This window comes from Macaca nemestrina, chromosome 3 (assembly GCF_043159975.1).
Source record: "Macaca nemestrina isolate mMacNem1 chromosome 3, mMacNem.hap1, whole genome shotgun sequence".
NCBI classification, from domain to species: domain Eukaryota; kingdom Metazoa; phylum Chordata; class Mammalia; order Primates; family Cercopithecidae; genus Macaca; species Macaca nemestrina.
In genome coordinates, this window is record NC_092127.1 from 39283402 (window position 1) to 39301614 (window position 18213).

Here is an 18213-nt window from a genome sequence, read left to right on the forward strand (position 1 = left end):
ATCCCTTTGTATATAAGTTAAAAACTTAATTTAAAATGTTTAGCACTGCATATACTATGTAAGTAGAACCCAGGCTTATTTGATGACTAAGGGCACAAGCTTTATAAACAAATCCTGGTCCAACTTCCATATTTATAATATCTCAACTGATAACCTTGCACAAAGTATGTTTTTGAGCCTTAGTTCATTTTTTAAGTAGAAATGATACTTTACTTTGTAAAGTGGTTGTGAGATTAAATGTAATAAGGTTTATTGAGTTTATTTATTTATGCTATGAGAGTATGACTCATACCATGCAATAAGTGTTAGCTCAGACAAATTGGATATAGCTTTTTGCTTCATAAAATAACACACATCTGCCTTTTCCCCTTTTGTCAATTAGAATTATATGCATTGTTTTCAAAGATGAGACTCTTAAAATTTTTGTGTGATTACAGTCTAATTTTATTTATAGCTAAGCTTTAAACAAGGTCTTTTTTAAAAAAAAATTGTTCAGTTTAAATACTTTTTAAGTCTAATGGTCAGGTGGTTGTCAGCCATTTGGAAGGAGAACAAGCTCATTTCTAAGTTAATTATTGTGATTGTAAACAAAGGATATACAATTCAAAGTCAGGCAACATTTCACATGGATGATGGAGGTGATAATAGCTTAATTCCTGCTGGATTTTTTTTCTCTGCTCTGGCAAGTTCATACTGACCTTGTCCAAAATCTGATGACCTCCCTATTTTACTCAACTGTTTGGAAAGCCGGGCCTGCCATAGCTGGCCCTGAGGGGGTATCTGAAAGACCACTGAACCACTGACCCATGTCAAGACTGGATTTCAAGTCTGATCTACAGAGCCTCTGAAATAGTTATATATGGGGTTTATTACACACAAAAGGCTAAACAGCTGCATTTTTCTGCTTATTAAATGTCATTATTAAAGTTACATACTGAATTTACTCAGTTTCTCATGCAAGTCATTTTCTAGACTAATTTTAAATTTTCATCTTTTATCAGAGTTGGTGTCTTTAAACTTGACTGTTTTGAAATGTGAGGAAAATGTACTAACAAACCATGGCTAAACTGTAATAAATTGTCTTCCTGGTTGATGAAGAGACCAAGGCAGTGGCATTTTAATGCTTATTAAGATTTTGGGTTTTTCTGGCAAAAATTCCATATACCTCATAAAAAATCTAGCTAGGTTGTCATTATTGTTACAGCATGGTAATTTATGTTTATAGCTTGTCAAACCTCAGTTATTACTAAAATGTTTGTATTTAAGAGTTTTGAGGTTATGAGACATGTCATGAAGGAAAGCCTGTGAAAGGTATTTATACCAGTAAGATGTAATTTAAATTGGGTTGGATAGGATCTATCTACCTTATGAGAAACTGTGACAGGGCTATGATATGCAAAGAAAAAAAATTCCCTGGGTTTATTTTGTTCTTCTGAACAATAGAAAATGATCAGGTCCTTTTTTTGAATATCTAGTCAGTATCCTACAGTTTATAATATCACATTGTCTCTTATTTTTATATAGGAGTTGATCCCTGAATTTTATTATCTCCCTGAGATGTTTGTCAACTTCAATAATTATAATCTTGGAGTGATGGATGATGGGACAGTAGTGTCTGATGTTGAACTTCCTCCTTGGGCCAAAACCTCAGAAGAATTTGTTCACATAAACAGATTGGTAAGATAGTAATCATCTACTCTGTCTGTCATGAGCTTTTGCTCAAAGCATCTTTCATGTGTTGGTGTATAATCATTAACCCTTGCTCTTCTGGACAAAGCTGTAGGTGATAGGACTAACTGAAAGTGACATAATAGCTCAAGAATCCTTGTATGTACTTTATGAAATGTTATTGAATTGATATATAAAATAATAGTTTATTTTATGCAGAATTTAAGTTACATTCATATATACATGATAATTCAAAATAAGCGAAAATTAAAAGTGAAATTGGAAGTATAAGTTTTTCCAAATTTGAGCTTCTTCTTCCAAGAAAGGAACATAATTTTGTGTTCCAGGTTAGAAGGCCATTGCACATTTTCGTAAAAGAAACAAGATTTTCAAATTACGTCCTGTATCTATCGTTTGAAGGAAATCTTCATGTAATATTGAGAATATGAAAACGTTGAAACTTAAAAGCACGTTAAATTTGTGCTTACAAACAACTCTTTAGTGGACTCTTTAGTGTCCTTCATATCTGGGTTCAGTATTCTTTTTGAGACATTAATATGACTTTTTTTTTTTTTTTTGCCTTTTAAGTTTCACAGAAGTTTGGAATCAGGGAGCTTTATTCTTAGTATTTAAAAATAGAATCTTGGCCCGGTGCGGTGGCTCACACCTGTAATCCCAGCACTTTGGGAGGCCGAGGCGGGTGGATTACCTGAGGTCAGGAGTTCGAGACCAGCCTGCCCAACATGGTGAAACCCTGTCTCTATTAAAAATACAAAAATTAGCCGGGCATGGTGGCGGGTGCCTGTAATCCCAGCTACTTGGGAGGCTGAGACAGGAGAATTGCTTGAACCTGGGAGGCAGAGGTTGCAGTGAGCCAAGATCACCCCATTGTACTCCAGCCTGGGCAACACAGTGAAACTCCGTCTCAAAATTAAAAAAAAAAAAAAATTAAAAAAATAAAAGTAGAAAGTTTACCGTACTCTACGTTAAAAGTGAAATCTCAGTTGCATTGTGTTTTTACTTCACACATAAAAAAGGAAAATTGGCCGGGCGCGGTGGCTCAAGCCTGTGATCCCAGCACTTTGGGAGGCCGAGACGGGCGGATCATGAGGTCAGGAGATGGAGACCATCCTGGCTAACATGGTGAAATCCCGTCTCTACTAAAAAAATACAAAAAACTAGCCGGGCGAGGTGGCGGGCGCCTGTAGTCCCAGCTACTCGGGAGGCTGAGGCAGGAGAATGGCATAAACCCGGGAGGCGGAGCTTGCAGTGAGCTGAGATCTGGCCACTGCACTCCAGCCTGGGCGACAGAGCGAGACTGTCTCCAAAAAAAAAAGGAAAATTGTTGCATTTTTTTTCATGTGGCATTCCTTTCTTTTCATACCAACAATTAATCCTGTCTTCCAGATCCTATTACAGTCTCATTATTATTGAAATTTTGCATTCTATATACACTGGAAACGATGCAGGGAAGTGGAAAGAATATGTAAGCTTTGGAATCTGACCAGATTTCCCAATCCTTTATCAATCACATTGCTGATTGTGGGATCTTAGCAGTTTAACCTTTCCGAGCCTTGGTTTCTTCATTTGTAGTTTTGAAATTATGAGTAAACAATTGTAATTATGTATGTAAAATGCCCAGAATATTGTCTGGCTTATAGTAGGCACTCAGAAAATAGTAAACAATATTACTGTATCACCGTCTTATGGAACATGTTGCATTTTACTTTTACCCCAAGAACTTTTAAAGATTCTCACAAAGTTTCTGTGATTAAAGTGAGAGATGAAGACTAAACTTGCTCTGAAAGATACTGGAGGAAATGTCAAACCTTTAAATGCGGCAGGTGTCTAGGGTCGTATGTGTTTTTTTTTCTCCAGGGACACACAGAAGTGAATAGAAGGTACATTCATACTACAACTTTTTTCTTTCAGTGATTTTTCTTTTAAAACAGATTCATTGAGGTACAATCTATATATCATAAAATTCAACTTTTAAAGTATGCAATTCAAGGAGTTTAGTAAATGTATACAGTTGTGTAACCGCCACTGTAATCCAGCTTTGGAACACTCACGTGAGTACAAAAAGTTTCCTTGGGCCTCTTTATAGCCGCTGCTTCCACTGCTGGCTCCAGGCAATCACTGATTCTGTCTTTATAGTTTTGCTTTTCTAGAAATTTAATATTAATGGAATCATACAATATGTAGTCTTTTCATGCCTGTCTTCTTTCAGATAGCATGATGTTTTTTGAGATTCATCCATGTTGTGCATATATCAGTAGTTAATTTCTTTGTGTTGCTGCATAGTATTCCATTTTATAGATGTATCACATTTTACAGTGTCTTTGCTAGTTAATGAACTTTTTTTTCCAGTTTGGGCTATTATAAATATTTACATGTAAGTCTTAGTGTGGACATCTGTTTTCATTTCTCTTGGGTTGATTTCTAGGAATTCCTGGATGGATCATGTAATAAAAATATTTACCATTTTGTATTCCCACAATGTATGAAGTTTCAGTTTTTCATATCCTTACCAAGACTTGGTATTGTCAGTCTTATTTATTTTAGCCATTCTAGTAGGTAGGTCATTGTTATTTTAATTCACATTACCCTAGTGATGAAAATGTTAACCATCTTTTCACAGACTTATTTGCTACTCATATATACATATGTTCTTTGGCAAAGTATCTATTGAAATATTTTGCCTATTTTATTTTATTTTATTTTATTGTTTATATTTTTTTATTTTATTTTTATTATTTTCCTATTTTAACATTGGGTTGTCTTTTTATTATTGAATTGTAAGAGATCTTTGTGTATTCTCCATAAAAGTCATTTATCCAACATATATTTTGAAAATATTTTTAACTAGCCATTTTTTATTTTTTAGTGGTGCCTTTTGAATCACTGTTTAAAAAATGTTTTAACTAAATATTAGATATGAAATATTTATACAATATATAAAAGGTACAAAATATCCTCATTATTGGTGAATATACTTTTAAGAAAAAAAAATCATGTTCTGATCTTTTTTTATTGACACACTTTTTCTCAAATATGACTTGAAATTTTAAGTCTGAAGGCAACCAGTTTTCTGTTAATCATTACCATAGTTAGTATTATTAATAATATAAAGAAGTTTGTTAGTATGTTTACTTCACTTTAAAGGAGCTCTAAAAGGCAGAAAGATTTGAATAAGTTATGTATTAAGTTTTTCACCAATATTTTGACAATTAAAACATTTAATTATATAAGTTAAGGCAAGCCACTCTCCTGACAGTACCTCCCATCTCTACCCTTCTACTGCCTTCACCCCAGAAGAGCCAGGCCTATTTGGGACAGGTTTACAAGGGCACTAAGAAAAGAAGATTGTGGTTTACCAAATTGCTTTACAACTAGATTTGGATTTTGGCTACCCATGCTCTAAACTTGAGCATGACTGTAAAGTTATATACCAAATAATATTTTGCAGCATTAACTGTGCATTTGTTATAACATTATTATTAAGTTTACTTAATATTTTTCCCAGTGGTTCCTACTGCTTGAGTTTTATAGATGTCTTCATTGTTTAGACTCTGAATTAGCTTACATTCCTAAACAGAATTGTATATAAATTCTCTGCAATTCAAGTGCAAACATAGTGTAGAGTTGAGTATATATCTGGTCATTTTAATTCATAATTAGGAAAGATACTTGATTTGACGTATATGTGCCTTTATGAAAGACTTTAATACCACATTCATTCATTCAAAAATATTTATTTTACACCTCTGATGAACAAAGTTTCCTTACAGTATAGTCTATATTGATTCATTTTGTAATTTTAACTTTCTACAAGTGACTAAATTGTTAGTATGGTATCTTATGTATTGGTTAGCATATTGTCACATAAGGGTTTCATCCCCCTCCTCTTTTTGGTTTACCACTTCAAGTCCACAGATTTTATGCAATGATTGCAGCTCATGAAATGCATACTACTTTGATCTGTGACCTTTTTGTGGTGCTAATCGGGTTCCTGATATCATTATACCTTACTCATTAATCATATTTCCTGCAGCCCGTCAGGCAGCCAGACAGCACAATCCTTGTTTTCAGCCCTCTGTTGGCAGGTTTCTGCTTTTCCAGATTATTACAGACGATACTTCGGCTTCTCATAGCCAGAGCCATATCAAGCTGTGTGTTACAATTAAAGTCAGATGGTCCTCAGGTTGAACAGGGATATAGTGTTGCAGCTGTCCCTCTTCCTGGAACAAGCCAGCACCAAGAACAGATGATCTATGGGACGGTGAATAATAACAGATTGTACAATACTCGGTTGGTAGCAGGGGATCAGAGAATTAATTAACTGACATACTCATGTTAAGATACCCAGCATGTCTTTTTTAAGTATTTGGTTGTTAATTCAAGAGGATAGGATATTTTTAGGAGCATGATTTTGGTAGTGAACCAGTAATGCTACATTCTCTGTTTATATTAGAGGACCGTAACTACTGTCTTACCCAACGACTTTTATCCTCAGAGTTTTCTGTAAGTAATGAAGATCTAAATGTAGGATTGGAACATTGGCTAAGTGGATGGGCTTATGAACACAGGATACTATCCTACATATTTTAAAAGGAAAATTCACCTAAATTTCATTAGTTTTTCAAAGAAGTAAATTATATTTTGTTCTGAACAGTTGGAATCAGGGTAAAACCAAAGCAGTCTTAATTATGTCCCTGAGATTGGTCCCTGTTATCTACTATTACCTGAACTAGGAAAATAATTTATTTCAGATACTGCATCAGAAATATAAATGAGAAACAGGCTTTCATACTTTCAAATAATAGAAAAATTTATGAGTTCAGAATGCCCATCATCTGTCTCTTATGATATAATGTCAATGTTTGGACCTATATATTATACTGCCTCTTATAACCTTCAAGTTTCATGTTGAATAAGAGACAACGGAAACCATACTCTGGGCAAAGTTACTAAAAATTGGCCTTTACAGGTAGAGCATTTTGTTTTAGCCACAAGATATATAATATACATAACTGATTCAGATTATAATAGTTAATTCATTTAACATGTATTTATTGAGTGCTTGCTTATGGACCAGCACTGTTAGATTCAATGAATAAGAGACGATATCCCTATTCTTTTGGAGATTACCTTCTCTTTGATAACTTGTTGAAATAGAAGGCTTCTCAAGGCCTGGAGGTGGTATGAATCTAGCAAAGGAAGCGTTCTCTTGTTGAATTGTCCTAAGGTTACCAGTTAAAATCACATTTACTTTTTTGTATGTTCTATAGCTTTTGTCTCCTCTACTGTTTCGTAATGGTGACACAAATAGTACTCGTTTAACAAGGTAAAGAAAAATAAAATGAGTATATTATCTGCTTTCCATTATCATTAGAGAGTATGTGGACAAATTAAAAGAGATGTTGTCCTTTCATTGTATTGCCTGACAGGAAAAAACAAGGTTGATGAAGAACTAAAATCGAAACTGGTTTCTATCATTGCTAATATTTAAATCTATTCAACATAAACCTTTATAGATCTTATACCTCTGAATGAATCAGGTCAATCTTGTATAACTTTTTTCTCTGAATGGAAAATTTACACTTCTCAAGTGATGACAGCATAGAGACAGAATCTCATGCCCCCCACTGAACAAGAGTGAGGAAATGACATTTAAAAACTTTTCTTAAGACCACTGACCAGACAACATTTAAAAAAAAAAATTTGAAAATTGAAATGACAGAAGCTAACATGATTTTTTCAATTTTTGTTTGTTTGTTTCCTTTTCATTTTCGATATTGATAATGATGTGGCCAAGAATGTAAACAGCCATGGTGGCTGCAGTTGGGAATAATTATTCTTAGCTGAGGGTATCTCCCTCTCATGTCTTCATCCCCTTTACTCCCAGTGCAGTGGTTGGATTTAAATCCCCTGGGAATGTAGGGAGATAGGTATGAGGAGTCTAAAATTACTATTATTTGGTTTGCTTTTAGCCATGATGTGTAATTTACTATGAAATTTTTAGTTAACAAAGGACACCTAAATGAAAGGAAAAAAAAAGATTTACCATATTGATTGTTAATTCTCCCCAAATTTATTTATAAAGTCAGTATAAAAATATAAAATCCAATCAATAGGTTTACTTTGTTTTGGTGGAAGATGATAAACTGATTTTAAAGAGCAAAGGACCATTATGGCCAAAGTCCTCTCAGAGAACAAGAGCAGATTTCAGAGGGACTTGCTTTACTAGATATCAAAAATTATTATAAAGCTATAGTAATTAGGGAAGGAGAAGTAGTACACGAAAAGTGAACGGAGAACCCAGAAATAGACCAGGATATATAAAGAAACCTCATCCATTATAGAGCTGGTATTGCAGATCTGTGGGGAAAGGAAGGACTTTTCTTTTATTTCTTTTTTATTATTATTATTATACTTTAAGTTCTAGGGTACATATGCACAATGTGCAGGTTTGTTACATATGTATACATGTGCCATGTTGGTGTGCTGCACCCATTAACTCGTCATTTACATTAGGTATATCTCCTAATGCTATCCCTCCCTCCCCTCTTTTCAATTTTGGATTCTGAGATAAATAGTTATTTTATTAGTTTCCTAGGGCTTCCATAACAAAGTACTGTAATCTGGGTGGAAACAACAGAAATCTATTGTCTCACAGGTTTGGAGGCCAGAAGTCTGAAATCAAGGTTTAGCAGGGTTGGTTTCTCCTAAATGCTGTAAGGGAAGGACCTGTTCTAGCCTTCTGATTGGCTTATATATGGCTGTCTTCTCCTTGTGTCTCTTCACATCATCCTCCCTCTGTGAATGTCTGTCTGTCCAAATTTTCCCTTTTAATAAGAGCGCCATTCATATTAGATTAAGGACTCACCCTACTCCAGTATGACCTATCCTAAATAAAAACTTCTATAATGACCCAATTTTCAAATAAGGCCACCTTCTGAGGTGCTGTTAGGTTGAGACTGTAACATAAAAATTTGGGGGGAGCGGCCACAATTCAACCTATAGCAGATATATGGGGGAAAAAATTTAATTGGAACCTCATTTTATTCCACAAACAAAATGAAAGTATATTAAAGCTTTACATATAAAGGTTAAACTGTAAACTTTAACAGGATAATACAGGAGAATTTCTATGTAATATTGGAATAGGGAAAGATTTTCAAACAAGAAACAAAAAAGTGAAATATGATGTATTACATAAATTGATGGTTGGTTGTTAAACCAACCTTGCATTCACGAATATATTACACTTAGATGTTTTAAGTTCTTTTGATATGTCCTGGATTTTTGTTTTGTTAGTATTTTCTTGAGGAATTACTACTTCTGAGGATTTTTGAATCTATATTTATGAGGAATATTAGTTTGTAGTTTTCTTGTGATATCCTCATCTGACTTTATTATCAGGGTAATACTAGTCTCGTAGAATGAGACATGGCAGTGTTCCTTCTTCCTCTATATTTTTGAAAGACTGTGAAGGCTACATATTATTTCTTCATTAAATGTTTGGTGGAATTCACCACTGACGCTATTTATGCATGGCCTTTTCTTTGTGAGAAGATTTTAAATTACCAAATCAGTTTTTTTACTTTTTACAGGTCTATCGAGATTTTTAAATTTTTTCTTGAATCTATGTCAGTAATTTCTTTCCTTCTTGGAATTTGTCCATTTAATCTAAGTTGTCTAATTTTATTTTTATAAAGTTGTTCATAGTATGACTTATCATTTTAATTTCTCTAAGGTTAGTAATGATGTTACCTCACTTATACTGATTTTTGGTAATTGGTATTATCTTTTTTTCTGGTTCAGTCTTGCTAAAAAGGTTTGTCAATTTTGTTGTCTTTTCAAAGAGCCAACTTTTTGTTTCACTGGTTTCCTCTATGGTGTCTCTTTCGTTGAGTTTTTACTCTAATATTCATTCTTTCCTTTTGCTTGATTTGGGTTTAGTTTACTCTAACTAAATTATTAAATTGGAAAACTACTTTTTTTATTTGAGTTTTTCTCTTCCAATATCAGCTTTTCCAATTACAATTTTCTCTTTATGTGTGGTTTTTGTTGTGTCTCTTAAATGTTGATATTTTGTTTCCTTATTTTCATTCAGTTTATGCAATTTTCTAATATTCCTGTGGTTTCTTTCTTGGCTTATGGATTGTTTAGAAGTGCATTGCTTGGTTTCCAAATATTTTCCAAAATTCCCTTCTGTATTTTCCAAATCTGTATTTTCCAAATTTTCTCCTGTATTTTCTATTTTTGATTTCATTGTGATTGGAGAGCATACTGTGTATGATTTCAGTTGCTTAAAATGTACTGAGACTTGTTTTCAACCTAGCATGGGAGAATTCTTCACGTTCTCTTTAGAAGAATGGGTATTCTGCTATTGTTGAGTGTTCTGTGGATGTCAGTTGATTAACTTGGTTTTTTGTGTTTAACTATTCTATACCTCTGCTGACTTTCTGTTTAGTTGTTTTTTTGTTTGTTTGTTTTGTTTTTGTTTGTTTGTTTTTGTTTTGCTGGTGGGATATTGAAGTCTCCAAATGCTGTTTTCAATTCTATCAGTTTTTGCTTCATGTATATTTTGGCTCTGTTGTTAAATGGATATGTTAGCTTCCTATAGCTGCTGTAGCAAATTACTGTAAACACTTGGTGGCTTAAGCAGCAGAAATTTATTCTTTCACAGTTCTAGAGTTCAGAAATCTGAAATCAGTATCACATTCCCTCCAGAGGATGTCTGCCTGTGTCTTCACATTGCCTTCTCTTCTGTCTGTAGCCAAATTTCTCCCTATCTCCATTTTCTAAAGATACATGTGATTGCATTTAGGGTCCTCCCTCATAATCAGAATAATCTTCCCATCTTAAAATCCTCAATTTAGGCCAAGTGCCGTGGCTCATGCCTGTAATCCCAGCACTTTGGGAGGCCAAGGCAGGTGGATCACCTGAGGTCAGGAGGTCAAGAGCAACCTGGCCAACATGGCAAAACCCCATCTCTACTAAAAATACAAAATATTAGCTAGGCATGCAGGCGTGTGCCTGTAGTTCCAGCTACTCGGGAGGCTGAGGCAGGAGGATCACTTGAACCTGGGAGGTGGAGGTTGCAGTGAGCTGCAATTATGCCACTGCACTCCAGCCTGGGCAACAGAGTGAGACTCTGTCTCAAAAAAAAAAAAAAAAAAAAAAAAAAAAAATTCCTCAATTTAATGACATTGCAAAGAACCTTTTCCCATATGATGTAGCATTTTACAGATTCCAGGGACCTGATACCTTCCTGGGGGTGAGGGGTACATTTTTCAGCCTATCACAGTGCATATATGTTTATAATTGTTACGTCTTGCTGATAAATTAACCAACTTTTTAGTCGTAAATTGTCTCTGTTTTTAGTAAGTTTTGAGTCTGTTTTGCCTGATACTGTTAAAGCCACTTTAGTTCTCTTATGGTAACTGTTGGCATGGTATACCTTTTTCCATCATTTTATTTTCAACCTATGTTTTTGGATTTTGGACACTTTCAAAATGTCTTTTGTAGATAGCATATAGTTGGATGATGTTACATTTCTAGACTGACAATCTCTGCCATTTGAAGTGTTTATTCACATTTAATGTTATTATTGATAGCATAATAATAGCATAATCCAGAAAGCATCCAATAGCATAATCCAGAAATAGATCAGCACATGTAAAGAAACCTCATCTATTATAGAGTTCTATAATAGTTGGATTCATGTCTACCATTTCGTTAGTTATTTTCTTTAGTCTTGGGTCTTTTTTGTTTTTCTGTTCCTCCTTTGTCATCTTTTTTATATTAAATACTATTTCTAGTCTACTATTTTCATTGAATTTTTTACTATGTATTTGTTTTAGTTATTTTCTTAGTCATATTTATAGAGACTACAATATAAATTTTATTTTTTGAGACAGAATCTCACTCTGTCACCCAGACTAGAGTGTAGTGGTACAATCACGGCTTACTGCAGCCTCAACCTCCTGGGCTCAAGTGATCCTCTCACTACAGCCTCCTGAGTAGCTGGGAGTACAAGTGTGTGCCACTACGCCCAGCTAAGTTTTTTATTTTTCATAGAGATGAAGTCTCACTATGTTGCCCAAGCTAGTCTTGAACTCCTGACCTCAAGCAATCCTCCAGTCTTGGCCTCTGAAAATGCTGGGATCATAGGCATGAGCCACTGTGCCCAGTCTGCATTTTAAATTATCACAATTTACTTCAGCTTGATACCAACTTAATTCCAGTAAAATATAGCAGCTTTGCTCTGACTCAACTCCATTCCTTACCCCTAATTTGTGCTATTATTTGTATATATATTACATTTATATATAAGCCTACTATGTAGTGTTATAAATGTTGTATTATATGATCTTTTATCTCCTAAAGAAGTTAAGAGGAGAAAAAATACCTATTAATTTTATTCACTACTTTACCTTAATAGAAACATTTCAAAATGACATCAGAAGAGTGCATCAGGAACTCAGCATCATCTAGGAATGGAATTAAAAATCTTCATACATTAAAAGTTCTATAGAATTGAGGTTTACACTTTCAAATACCAGTGGTTTTCACCATTTCCCTAGGAAAAAAAAATCTTTTTATGAAATGGATTACACATTTCTTTGCCTCTTAAATGGAGAATTCTTTCTGAACTTAAATAGCCTTTTCTGGAATACTAACAGTTGAATATTCCAGACATTTTCCATGATGCCTTGAAGTTACTGAGATGCATAGAGCTTTTTGTTCCTCACTTAAAACAATGCACATTCCTTTGCTTTCTTTTAGCTTTTCTGTCAGCATTCAAAGTTCTCTTCTCTTCTATATCAGATGTCACTTCAGTGTCAGGGTTTCCATCTTGTTGTGATTGATTATGTTATTTAATGCATATATGGCTGGTTTAAAAGCTTGAGGAATGACCCATTGCCTCCCGCCGTTAAGGTTCATGAGCTTCGTGCTTGTTTTCCTCTTGGCCTTCAGTTGCTTTGAGTTTCTCTGTGTTCTAGATTTTCTGAACACCTGAATTCTGTACTTTGGATAAATGAGAGTAAATTGCATTTTGTTTAGTGACATGTTATTGTGCTAGATACAAACCACATAAAATAAAATGATATTATTTATAATATATGCTACATCCATGGTAGAAAAATATTTAAATTCTCTGTTTATTCTGGGGTAAGTAACTTCTATGATTTTCTACCACATCATTAGTATTTCATTAAAGTATATTAATGATTTTTAAATTTTGGAAAGAATAGTAGAAAATTCTTCCCCATGGGTATCTCATCTATATAATTGAAAAGGATTGTCTAATAGTTGTTACTCTTCCCTATAGACTTCAGCCTCAGTGATATAGCTGAACGTGTAGAGCAAAATGCCAGATTTCTCCCTCTTCCTGATACAGGAACCTGTAATAGGCTTCTAGCTTGAGTTACTCCACATGCTTTTCTTACTCACCATAGTGCCTGCCACATGCTTTTCTCGTCATTGCAGTATGAGCCTACCCTACCCCTTTTTTAGCCAAATGATACCCTAAAGCGTGCAACGTTACCCTTGTTATCACTATGCCCTCAAAAAGCAAAATAATCTAAAAACCTACAAACACTCTTCTCAGAACTCTCATCTTCTTTGAAACATTTCAGAAACACCCCTATATATTCTTTCCCAACTATTACTTGAGATGGTATTGTGCTGATCTAATTCATTTTAGAGCAGTTTTTCAATTATTTCTCTTTATTGATTATTTATTAAACATTTCTTCATGTGAGATTCAGTAATGTCCATAATTAAATTGCAAAGACCCATGCCAGGCCCTTTGGAGTTCAGAATCTTCTATGGTGTAAGCAACTGCATGAATTTGGCACAGTGGCGGCTCGTGATATCAATAGTAATTATACCTTATAAGTATTTGACACTTTGTTCAAAATACTTCTGGTTTGGCTGTGTTTTTTTTGTTTTTGTTTTTTTGTTTTTTGTTTTTTGTTTTGAGACAGAGTCTCACTCTGTCACCCATGCTGGAGTGCAGTGGCACAATCTCAGCTCACTGCAACATCTGCCTTCCAGGTTCAAGCAATTCACCTACCTTAGCCTCCCAAGTAGCTGGGACTACAGGCATTCACCACCACACCTGGCTAATTTTTTGTATTTTTAGTAGAGACCGGGTTTCACCATGTTGGTCAGGCTGGTCTCAAACTCCTTAAACTCCTGACCTCAAAGGATCTGCCCGCTTCAGCCTCCCAAAGTGCTGGGATTACAGGTGTGAGCCACTGTGCCCAGACAGGTGTATATTTTGTAATCTACTTCTTAATTTCATAATTTCTTTCTTTAAGGTCTTGAAATACCTTGATGCACTGACTTCGGGAAAAAGAAGTAAACAAAACCTCATTTTTGGTAACTCAGTGCTTGTCCAAGGTTACTAGAGGTTTGAAGTTAAAAAAAAAGGGGGAAGGAGAAGAGGAAGAAGAAGAAGAAAGAGATACTTTTTATAATAAAAAATTTAAAAGATGGCTAGAAAGCCCAGTATTTAATTTTTTATTTTTAATCTTTGTGTAAATTATCATGGTAGTGTACTGCCAGTTACAGCTGGTAGTCCTCGTTTCTGCCAGGGGCTAATGATAATGACTAGAGAAGTGAGGCTAATGGGCTTGCAATATGAAATTCACAAGAAGAAACTGAATTCATAGAGGAATGCTTGCTCACCAAGTTCGCCTTGCCACCACCATTGCTTTCAGTAGTGCTCTGATTACAGGCAACTTCTGCCCAGTGGTGCTGTGCAGGAGCTGCCTATAACCCCCTCCCCTGCCTGTGTTTCTGGCACTGGGCCATGGCACCTGCAGTGGCAGTCTATCTGAAAAGCAGCGGCTCTGCTGTGGATTTCGTTCTGCCTCTGGATGCTTTCATGCAACTCTGCACAGGGTTACCCGACAAATGACTGCTTACTGTGGTATTTATGTCTGTTTGATTTGCCGGTAACTGGTGTATCTCAAACAAAAATTTTTTAGCAAAGACTTCTGTATATACTAGCAAATTTCCTTGATTATGTTAACCAGAGTGACCTTCCCACCCACCCCCAAAAAAAAAGAAAAAGGAAGAAGAGGATTGCCACATGCTTATCCAGAACAGCTTATTATTTTATGGTCCGGTTGATTCCTTTCTATGTTTTTAATGATAATTCTATATTTTAGAATTTTTATTTATATGTAGATGGATAATTCTATATTTTAGAATTATTAGAAAATAGAGAAACTTTAGGATAAATATCAAAGTATTGCAATGCTAGGAAACAATGAATAGTTGTATGAGTATTATATAAATTTAAAAAGGCCTTTTTTTTTCTCTCCACTAACAGTTATTCTTCTAAATAAATTTTAAGCTACTTTCTAAAGAAAAAGTAGATATTCTGATTCTTATTTTTAAGGGAAGGCAAATTTAGTTTATATTATTTTTATTGTATTAAATGCCATGATTATAGTACCTGGTTTTTATTTTGAGAAATTTATATCTCAAACTTTTCTGAGGCACTTAGAATTTCTATAGCTTAAATCAGTTTCTGAGTTTTTGTTTCTTTTCTTCCCCCCTTATTTCTTTCTTAATCAGTTATTCATTCACTTTATCATTTCACTTTTTTTGTTCATATACTTATACCATACTAAAAATAAAATATTTTGTTTGTAGCAATACGCTTAGGTGTTGTTTTTAAAATAAGTTTTTTTTTGTTTTTTTTTTTTTTGCTCTACAGCCATACCACCCTGAATGTGCCTGATCTCATCTAAAATCAGTTCTTTTTTTGTATTTTATTTCCAAATAATTTCAAACTTACAAAAACTTGCAAAAAAATAGCACACAGAATTCTTACACACTTTTCTCAGGTTCACTATTGTTAACCTTTTTCCCTCCTTCTTTTTTATGCGAGTTTTCTCTCTCCCTCCCTTCCTCCTCTCTCTTCTCTTTTTTCACCCTCTCTGTAGTATATGCACATATACTCACACACCCACATAATTATACATACACACAATATTTTTACTGAATCCCTTAAGGGTAAGTTACATACTTCATGGTCTTTTACCTCTAAATATTTCAGTGTGTATCTCCTAAGAATAGGGATATTTTCTTATGTAACTACAGCACAGTTATCCATTTTATAAACTTATGTGGATGCAATACTTTTGTCTAATTTACTCTCCATATATATCACTTTTGTTAGTGATATATATCATGTAGTATTTATAGCATTTTCACACTGCAATATGGGATCCAGTCTAGGGTAAGTTATTGCTTTTAGTTGCCATGTAAATTCTTAGAAGTTACTTTTCCTGTAACCCTACTTGTATTAGTTTCCTAGGGCTGCCATAACAAAGTATAGTGAGTCCTCACTTAACATCACAGAAAAGTTCTTAGAAACTGGGACTTTAAGGGAAATAATTACAATAGGTTCTGAGATAATGTCATTTAGTTATGATGTTATGAGAAAAACATTGCTTTCATTATATGTCATTTTGCTTAAAGTCACAGTTTCCGAGAACCTGTTGACAATGTTAAGTGAATAATTACTGTCCCACAAACTGCGTGGCTTAAACAACATACATTTCTTGTCTGACAGTACCGGAAGCTGTAAGTCTGAGATCATGGTGTCAGCAGGGCCATTCTCCCACTGAAGGCGGTAGAGAAGGATCTGTTCCAGGCCTCTCTCCGAGCTTCTGATAGGTCCTTGAATTGCAGCAGTGTAACCCCGGTCTTCACAAGGTGTTCTCCCTGTGTGCGTGTCTGTCTCTGTGTCCACATTTTCCCCTTTTTATAAAGACACCAGTCATATTGGATTAGGGACCACCCAGATGACTTCATTTTAAACTGTTTACCTCTGTAAATAACCTATCTCCAAAGTAAGGTCTCATTTAGAGGTACTGGAGGTTAGGACTCCAACTTATGGAGTTGTGTTGGAGGGGACACAGCTCAACCCATAACACTCACTCAACTACTTGTTCTGCTTTTTTGAAAGAAAACTTTTTTTTTTTTTTTTTAAGACAGCATCTCACTGTCACCCTGGCTGGAATGCAGTGGCTGATCATAGCCTACTACAGCCTCAAACTCCTGGACTCAAGTGAGCTTCTCGAGTAGCTAGGACTATAGGCACATGCCACACCATGTCTAGCTAATTTTATTTTTTGTAAAGATGGGGTCTAATGTTGCCCAGGCTGATCTCAAACTCCTGGCTTCAAGCCATCCTCCCTCAGCCTCCCAAAGTGCTGGGATTACAGGCATGAGCCACCGCACTTGGCCTCAAAATGTTATTTGAAATAAGTCTTTTTATGATATCCTCTTGTTTTCATTTTTATTAAGCTGTATTATAGTTACTCCATTATGCTCTACACCGGAGAATAATATATAATGGATTCTGACTCAAATTTGTTTTAAAAGTAAAATGGCACAATTTTTGATCCAGGTTTTTTTTTGAAGAAATATAATCTGCATCTCAGCAGCAGATCACTTGTTCATGTTTCTGGATCCTTCCAAAACATTCTAGTTGGTGCCATAGGAAACCACATAAAATAACTATTTCTCTTTAAACTATATGAAGATAGTTATAAACTGGATACTCCCTAAATTGGAGGCTCTCACAAATACTGCTTAAAATTCTTCAGTGGTTACTTATAGCCTTCCCAGCTTTATAACATGACTTGGAAGGTTCTTCACAATTTACCTGCTTACTTCCCCAACTTCATCTTTTGAAAACTATAGTCCAGTAACACTGAACAAGTTACACTTCTCTAAGATGGCTGTGTTCTCTCAGATCTTATAAGCTGATTCCTTTGCCTACAAAAATTTCACATTCCTCACCCTTGGGAAGCCTTTATTGATTAATGGATTGACTGACGGAGTCTCACTTCATCACCCTGGCTGGAGTGCAGTGTGGTATGATCTCCGCTCACTATAACTTCCGCCTCCTGGGTTCAAGTGATTCTCATGCCTCAGCTTCCCGAGTAGCTGGAATTACAGGCGCCACACTACCACCCTCAGCTACTAATTTTTGTATTTTTAGTAGAGATGGGGTTTCACCATGTTGGCCAGGCTCGTATCGAGCTCTTGACCTCAAGTTCTGTAATCCCACCCACAGTGCTGGGATTACATGTGTAAGCCACCACGCCCATCCGGGAAGCCTTTAATTATACCTCTATCCACTCTTCAACATTCCCTCACCACCAACCACACCAACAGAGTCCACCTGAGATGTTTCTCCTGTGCTCTCTTTTAAGTAGACATACTCAACTGCTAGCATTTTAGTGGTGGCTCACATCTCATTTTCACCATGAGATGTTGAGCCACTTGAGGACCTCTCTTATTCTTTGTTTTCCCAGCTGTACACAATATCTAGTCTATATGGAGTCTCATGGTTATGTTTGCTGAAAGAATGAAAAATGGATGAGTCTTCAAAAAGTATCAGAAGAGAACCAAAATGCTTTATGACAACAGCAGAGCTTAAGCGTCTTGAGAACCAACTCTGCCCAAGAATATTGATTAGTAGTTTCTGCCGTGGTCACA

At 35.1% G+C, this 18213-nt stretch overlaps 1 protein-coding gene across 7 annotated transcripts in view; it reads left to right on the forward strand.

Annotated features, from left to right (window-relative positions):
* LOC105463467 (LPS responsive beige-like anchor protein) overlaps positions 1-18213 on the forward strand; it is a 770029-nt gene that overhangs the window by 616636 nt on the left and 135180 nt on the right. For all 7 annotated transcript variants that reach the window (XM_011710554.3, XM_071092575.1, XM_011710553.3 and 4 more), the window contains one exon: positions 1525-1677. In XM_011710554.3, coding sequence (XP_011708856.2) covers positions 1525-1677 — 153 coding nt within the window. The remainder of the gene's footprint in view (positions 1-1524; positions 1678-18213) is intronic.